Source organism: Metopolophium dirhodum, chromosome 1, assembly GCF_019925205.1.
Source record: "Metopolophium dirhodum isolate CAU chromosome 1, ASM1992520v1, whole genome shotgun sequence".
In the NCBI taxonomy this organism is placed as follows: Eukaryota; Metazoa; Arthropoda; class Insecta; order Hemiptera; family Aphididae; genus Metopolophium; species Metopolophium dirhodum.
In genome coordinates, this window is record NC_083560.1 from 91,576,719 (window position 1) to 91,585,261 (window position 8,543).

An 8,543-nucleotide genomic window follows, 5' to 3' on the forward strand; every position below is an offset into this window, starting at 1 on the left:
TATATTTACCCAAAAACAGAGTCACATGAAAATTAAAATAAATCCCACGTTGCAGTTCAATTCGCTCAGGGTTTATTAAATTCAAAAAGTAAAAACAAACTAAAATGTTATAAGTTAAATAAGGAATTTAATCAAACAATATAGTATATTATAATATCAAGATAAAAAATTAAAAAAAAAGTACTGTTAGGAATTTAAATACTTATAGGTAAATGGTGTGAACTGATATGTACACTAAATACAACAAGTTCACACATTCAACATTTGAATAAAATATAAAACTTAATAATAACTTAAAATATCAAATAAAAAGAAATCTCTCACTTCTTTATGACACTAAGTCAATATGGAAGATTCTCATAAAAGGGTTGAGATGGACAACTTTGGTTTTCTTGTTGATCTAATGGTTGGTATGTCTGAGTCTGAGTCTGATGAACTAATGAATGCTCTGGTATGTTTTGTTGAGGACAAAAATATGGTTGCTGGTATTGTGATTGACTGTGCATGTATTTCAATTCTATATTATGTAAACTTTGTAAATGTTGCATCTTGATTTCGGAACTCAGTAATGGCGGAAGGCGTTTTACGGAAAGAGAAATACTTTTATAAAATGCATCTACTTCATCTTCTTGTTTTTGACCGGCACCTTTCAATGTTTCTATTAATTGCAGTCTTGACTCTCTATTTTCAGCTAAAATGTCTGATACTTTTTCCATTTTTCTTTTTTTTGACTTAGATGCATCTGTATTGCTTGGTGGTGAAGTTTGAACGGATGCATTACTAGTATCAAAACATTCAACATCAATATCTTGATCTTCCAATGTACTGTCATTACTGATCTCTTCGTTTTGTCCAATATCCGATAAATTAGATAGGGTCCTATTAAAAGAGTTATTTATTAAAAACGCCTATAGAAACTATAATTGAAGTCTACACATTTTATATTACCTCCTTTCTTCTGGAACTTGCAAAAGGAAGGATACATATTTTAAGAGTGGCCTATTAACTGGTTTACGAGCAGCAGATCCAGTTCCTAATTTTGCTTCTCTTTTAAGACGCTTAAAATGGTCCCGAATCGAACGCCATCTCTTTTTACAATCTTCATCTAAAAATAACATAAATACGAACATATTTATCCCGTTGTTATCACACTCCGGACGGTAAGCTCCATAATATACAGGATGATTCTTTTGTCGTTGAACACTCATTATTTCAAAAAGTATAGACTTTTTTTCAAATTTTTTTTAAAAATAATTTTAGTCTCATGCTTTTCTACATTTGTATACATTTTTAATATTTTTCACCCTTATATTTATTAGGTAAACCAACATCGAATTTTGATTTTCAAATGACAACCTATATTAGTAATTGCATACATTAATAAAGCTATTTTTTTTATGCATTTTCACGTTAAAATTTTCAACTTTCGTCAGCGGAATATAACGAAAAATGAAAATTTAAACGCGATAATTCATAAAAAAAAATAGCTTTATTAGTTTATAAAACTTTTAGAATAGGTTGTCATTTGAAAATCAAAAGTTGATAGTGGTTTACCTAATTAATATAAGGGTGAAAAATATTTCAAATGTAGAAAAATGAAGAAAAGCATGAAACTAATATTAAAAAAAAAAATTCTGAAAAAAATTCAGTTGTGGCTCTGTGGTGTTTATTCGGGAGATGGTATTTTGGACCAATTTTATTTATTATCCGTACACCTACAGGTAGGTAGATAGGTTACCAAATATTCTAATATTTTAATAAAATGTTTAGGTACCTAGCAACTGGGGAATCATATCGATCATTGGCGTATAATTTTCGAATTTCACATAGTGAAATATCGAATATTATAAAACAAGTATTATCAGCTATATGTGAAAATTTAATGCCCATACTTTTACCACAACCAACCGAAACTGATTTCAAAGCTCGATCAGTAGAATTTTGGGAGAGGTGGAATTTTCCGAACTGTGTGGGAGCCATAGATGGGAAGCATGTCCGTGTTGTATGTCCAGAAAAGTCAGGATCTCTTTACTACAATTACAAAAACTATTTTTCAATTGTGCTACTAGCGATTGTTGATGCCAAGTCTAAATTTTTAGCTATTGACGTAGGGTCATATGGGAAAGAGGGAGATAGCGGAATATTTTCAAAATCTGCAATGGGAAAACGGATTTACTCAAAACAATTTGGATTACCCGAAAATACTCAACTCCCTGGTGCTGACAAAAGTTTACCATACGTCATAGTTGGAGATGAAGCTTTCAGGTTACATACCCACATTATGAAACCTTACAATAGATCGCAAGCCAAGGAAGATTTTGAAAAACAAATCTTTGATTATAGATTATCTCGAGCAAGGCGCGTGTCTGAAAATGCATTTGGCCTTTTAAGTCAAATATTTAGAGTTTATTACACACCTATCGCAATCAAGCCGGAAACTTGCGATTTATTAATAACTGCTACATGTTGTTTGCATAATTTAATTCGCGATGGGTATGAAGAGCTCCATACACAACAAATTAATCAACAACCAGTAGATACTACACAGACAAATATGTTGCCATTAGTTGGACACGGAGGGTATGGAAATACTGAAGGATTTGAAGTTCGAGATGCCTTTAAATCATTTTTTAATGAAGAAGGAAAATTAAATTGGCAAAATGAAATAGTTTTTAGAACATCATAATCCTATTAATATTTATCACTAGTGTTTTCCACTATTTCTTTAATTATTATTAGTTACTAATGTTTAATTTTAGATAACAACAATAATAATTATTATATTATTTTTTAAATTCTTTAAATATTTAAGTTGATTTTTTATTTTAACTAAAAATGTAATATTTAATGTAATATGTATCTATACATTTGCCATAGTAAATAATAATGTTAAAAACCTTAATAGCACAAAAAACGTTTTATGTTATAAAAAAAAAGTATTAAGTGAATGTCTGTGAAATGCGGATTTTTTATTACGATTTGTTTATATTAATCATAACATGACGAGAATGCATGTAGTACAAGTCGACAAAATGTCAACTATTATGTGTAGAAAACACTAAACAGTTTTCCCAAAAGTATTAGGTATATGAAATAACACAGATTTCGAACATTCATAGGTACCCCAAAGTAAAAATATTGGTAGAACATCAAGATAATCAAATTAATTATTTCAGTAGTAATATTATATTCACTATAAAATGTTCAATGAATAATATTAGATACTATTAGATACTTGTAACTTGTATAAGAATTTATAAGAATTTGACGAGAATAATTATTATATTTAGATAGATTATATATAGATTAGATATTCACTGTGAAGGTACGGTTTCTTTGGCACGACTGGTCGCGACGACCGGTCGTCGCGACATGTCGTTAATAACTGCTAGTACGATAATCATAAAGACTGGTTTGCAAAATGCGACATGTCGTCGCGACCGAACTTTCAGTCGTCGCGGCCGACGACACGACTGCTCCGAGAGCAGTGCGCCGCGACTCTTCAGTGCGACAATATGTCAAAAATAATATTTTTACCGTCAGAAGATGAAGTCCTTGTACAGGAAGTACAAAACAACCCCGTTTTATACAATATTGCAGAAGCAAATTATAAAAACAATGTGATGAAAGATGATATATGGAAAAATATATCAATTAAAATTGGGAAATCTTGTAAGTTAATAATAAACAAATACCACTATTTATCTATGTATTCAAAATAAAATACATTTATTTTAATAATCTTAGTGGACGATACTAAAAAACGCTGGAGGAATATCAGGGACTCTTATTCAAGAAGCAAACGAAAGCTGGGTACAGGATCAGCAGCATCAAATAAAAAAAAAATGGTTTTTGGCACCTCATCTTGTCTTTTTGGATAAAGTTGAATACGAAAGAGAGTACGTATACCTATTAGTTACTTTGATTAATGGTCTGAGAAAATACTGTTAGTTTATTTTGATAATGCACAGGGTGTATCTTGCTCGGTTGTATTATAATAACAATAATTGTGTATTTTTGTTCACGTGTTTTATACATTATATTAATATTATTTATGTTTGAACATGATTATTATTTATTTTATTCTTCAAATAATGAACATGTTCTAATAATATCAACCCATTGCTTATTACAACGATAAGTCGATAACACAATCTAGCTGGTATATGAAAATAATTTTACTATTTTTGTTGGGATTTATTAAATTAAAATGAATCCATTTTATATTTTAAAAATCTGAAAAATATTAGGTATTATTGTTCGACGCGGCCTATTTTAGTCCATGTTGTTTTATAATGTATATTACTGTAATTTAATTAATTTTATCAATGAAAAATGCGTATACCACAATTTATTATTATTATAATTATTTTATATGATTTTATTTATTATTTTATGTTTAATGCAATTATTTTTGTACTTAATTATATTTAAATTATCAGGTCGACTTCTAACGTGCCCCGAAATGAATCACAAGAACCTGTTGATATTTTACAAGATGAAGAAGTACTTGAAAATACATCAAATGAAATAGAGGACGACACGTCTGAAATGTTTAACCAGCCTAAACTACCAGCAACAAAAAAACGTGGTGTCTCAAAGACAAAAAAAAATGAAGATGCATTTACTAAAAGGGCAGAAGAACGGAACTTATTAATTATGAAAATTCAAGAACAAAATGAACAGTTGTTGAAGAGAGAAGATAGCTTGGACGAAATTGACATGTTTTTTAAGACGTTGGCCATGACAGTTAAAAAATTACCAAGTGCTGGGAAAATTGAGGCAAAAGCCAAAATGTTTGCTTTAATGACAGATTTAGAACAAAAATATTCAGTTCCTGAACAAGCTCCATATCCACTGTCTATTCAACCACTCAATAATTTTGAAAATTTACCACAAAACTGTTATGTCCAAAATTCTAATTCAAATCAACCCTCACCATCAACAGCAGCAAGTTTGTATTCAGGATCTTCTTGTTCACAATTTAGTACATTCGAATATGATGATTAATTATTAAAAAGGAATATATTATGTTAATACAATTTAAAATAATGAAGTAATGTTAATAATAATGATTTTGTATAATGAATATGATTTTATATTTATAAATATATTGTTTACTTATTTTTAACAGTTTCTAATGCTTAATGTTCTATTTAATTAATTATGAATTTTAAATTTCTTAAATTATTTTCAATGTGACATTATTTTCATTTGAAGTTCAAACCCTATCTATTTATTTTACCTGTATCTATTAATTACTATGTATATTATATACAATTCGAAATTCTTAAATTATTCCAAAAAAAATGTATTAAACAAAATATTTAATGTAAAACAGAAAAGAAGCGTATGAAAATTGAAGTAGGTACAAAAAATTATAAGACATTCATATTAAAATATTACTATAATATAACAAATTTTTTTTTAAATTTAAATTTAATTTTAAAATTTTGGTTGCCAACAAACAGCTCCTTCGTTGTTGAAAAATTCTTTATATAAATCTCTTACTTCAAATCCTTCGATACTTGAAAAACCTCCTCGACGAGAAATTGATATCATATTGTTTATTGGTGTTTCTTCTGCTGTTCTCAATTCAAAAAATGACTGTTTTTTTGTCTCTAAATATCCCTCGCGTAGCATGTTATGTAAACAGCAACATACCCATACCAGGTCGTCAACAGTCGTTGTTTCCAAATTAATTGGCTGATAAAAGATTCTGAAAGTTTGACTCAATAACCCAAATGCGTTCTCCGTTACTCTTCGAGCGCGACTTAATCTGTAGTTGAAGACAGTTTCTGAATGGTTTTCCCTTGCAGATTTTCTGGTGTATGGCTTCATAATATGTTTGTGCAAACGAAAAGCTTCATCGCCTACTATTACATAAGGTACTATTTTATCTGATCCGGGAAGTTTACTAGGTTCTGGAAATCCGAATGATCCATTTAAAACCTGTTGCCCCATGTTGGATTTCAAAAATATTCCGCTATCCCCTTCTTTTCCAAAAGACCCAACATCAATAGCAACAAATTTATAGTTTGCATCCACCATCGCCAGAAGAACAATCGAAAAAAAGTCTTTGTAATTGTGAAATAATGACCCTGAATTACTCGGACTTCGAATACGAATATGCTTCCCGTCAATAGCTGCTATACAATTAGGAAAGTTCCATTTATAAGCGAATTCTTCTGCTTTTTGTTTAAAATCAATGGTATTCGAGGATTTTAAAAATCTTGGAACCAATTTCGTTTTCAACAATAACAGCGTATTTCTTACTATATTACTTAAGTAACAGTGGCTTATACGAAATGCGAATGACAGCGATCTTAAGGACTCACCAGTAGCAAGATATCTATTTAAAAAGCCATGTACAACTAAATTAGTTATCAATAAATACCTAACCAAATAATTTAATGACATAATATGCACCTACCTCAAAGTTACCGCTAATTTTTCTGCTGGTGTAATTGGTCTACTCACAACATTGGTTGGTTGTACGGTCAACTCTTTTTCCACTAACGACAATAAAAAATCAAACTGGTTACGATTAACCCGAAAAAAATCACAAAATTTAATTTCGTCATTATTTAAATGTCTGTTGATTAAAATTTCAAAAAATCCCTCATTAGCACGATTTTTAAATATTTTATTGGTATGATTTTTTTTTGTCGACACTACATTTGAAAAAATAATGTTATCTTCATTTTCCTCATCCAACAGAAGAGTAAGGATGTTATTGTTATTAATAATAATGGTCTCCATGTTGAATTAAAATTAAAATTAAACTTCCAGATTTAAATAATATACAATAAATATAGAAGTACTACTCACGTGCGTTCTAGAACAAGTCAGAAAGTATACTAGACAAATGTATTGATGATCACAAAAATAATAAATATACGAGTTGCCACGACACGTCGCGGTCGTACTAAGCAAACCACGGGAGAAAAAAATATGCAGCGACATGTCGTTGTGATCTCTGGCCGCAGCGACCGGTCGTCGCGACCAGTCGTGCCAAAGAAACCGTACCTTGACTATGTAAACAATGTTGTTCACAAGAAACGCGTTGATTAAAAATAACTATGCATGTTGTAAACGTTTGGAGTATACGTCATATTAATCATATATTACTAATTTTATTTTATTTTAAATTCATATACATACTATAAACTATATTATAAAACTAAAGTATTTTAATTTATAATACTAATGAAGTAATGAATAGTAATCAAGATATTATATAGGCACTTACCACTTTACCAGTTTTTTTCCCCAATGAAGTCGCAATTTCTTTCCATATATTATCTTTTAATATGATATCTTTAAAATCTTTATGACTTAAATCATATAATTGTGGGTAGCTAGACACAAGTTCGCAAAGTTTTGCATCGTCGTCGTGAGTAAAACTCATTTTGTTGAGGGAAGAAGGAGACAAAAATTTTAAAAATTAATTTGTTCGTTGCGAGTGACTGCACAACACTGGTCATAGAACCAGTCGTTGCAGTCGACCGCATGCAGCAGTCGCGCCTGTCGCGATAACAAAATCGTTTCCGTAAAAACCCATAAAACCACTCCATGCGACGGTCGCTGCAGCCATGACTAAATAAACAGGCATGATCGCAAAAAAACCATTTTTTCCTATCACTGCGCATTTTCCCCAGACTTGGCAGAAACAGTAAAATACCTAAGAAGAAAAAATATTTTATTGTTCATATCATAACCATTCGGCATTCATAACTAAATAAATGTAGTTTAGTTTTTAATTTAGTTTAGTTCATTTGGTCATGACACCATAATGCATTAAACAATAATAATTAAAATTTTAAATGAAGTAGACAATTAGTGTGACACATCATTGGGGATTCAATGCAGGAGCAGGACTAAATAATAGGTATAGTTCAGTGGTTTTTTATTTATTTTATGAATTTTTTTAAGTTTTTCCGTTGTGTATTCTTCTGTGTTAAATATTTCAATTTTGACTTCTGTTTTTCTGCCCTATTCATTTCTCGTATACGTATATACATTCTTGTACGGACCAGGCATTCTATGACTTCATTTGGTATCATTATGCATTTTTCATTTACATGCTGATTAACTATAGTGGTTAATTTATTTACGATACCCCTTTCATTATCAAATGCTTGCATAAAAATGGTTTCAAGGACTTTTGACACATTCCAAAGATCTTTTGATGGACACGTAAGATACCCTAAAAATAATAAACAACAAATTTGATTTTTTAACAACATTTTTTCAGATTACTGGAATGCAGAATACAAACTACAAAATATACCCTTTTGATATATAAGACATCCATGATCCACTTTCAATATTTGTTTCATTGTTATTATCCTCTAGGAATGGATATTTATTTTTAAATTTTTTTGCTACAGAACCAGATATGTACATCAAATTATCTTCCTCGCATGGATCTTTTGCAGTGTATAATTCTTCAACAGTTGTCTAAAACCACAATGGTATATATTAACATTCTATTTATTTAATTTATTTATTAAATTCCTTGAATATTTTTGATACCTACC

At 29.9% G+C, this 8,543-nt stretch overlaps 2 protein-coding genes across 2 annotated transcripts; both read right to left on the reverse strand.

The window, feature by feature from the left end:
- Positions 1-341: 341 nt before the first annotated feature.
- Positions 342-7,411, reverse strand: LOC132945395 (uncharacterized). Its single transcript, XM_061015128.1, has 3 exons — positions 7,261-7,411; positions 949-1,105; positions 342-879 (listed from the first exon to the last, which is right to left on the reverse strand). Exons 1-3 carry the CDS (start codon positions 7,409-7,411, stop codon positions 342-344), a joined length of 846 nt encoding a protein of 281 aa, XP_060871111.1.
- Positions 5,446-6,639, reverse strand: LOC132936285 (uncharacterized; the record flags this gene model as incomplete). The annotated part of the gene is made up of 2 exons (XM_061002983.1): positions 5,446-6,352; positions 6,434-6,639. Coding segments are annotated over 2 exons (1,113 nt in total), but the record flags the coding sequence as incomplete, so codon positions are not given.
- Positions 7,412-8,543: the final 1,132 nt, after the last annotated feature.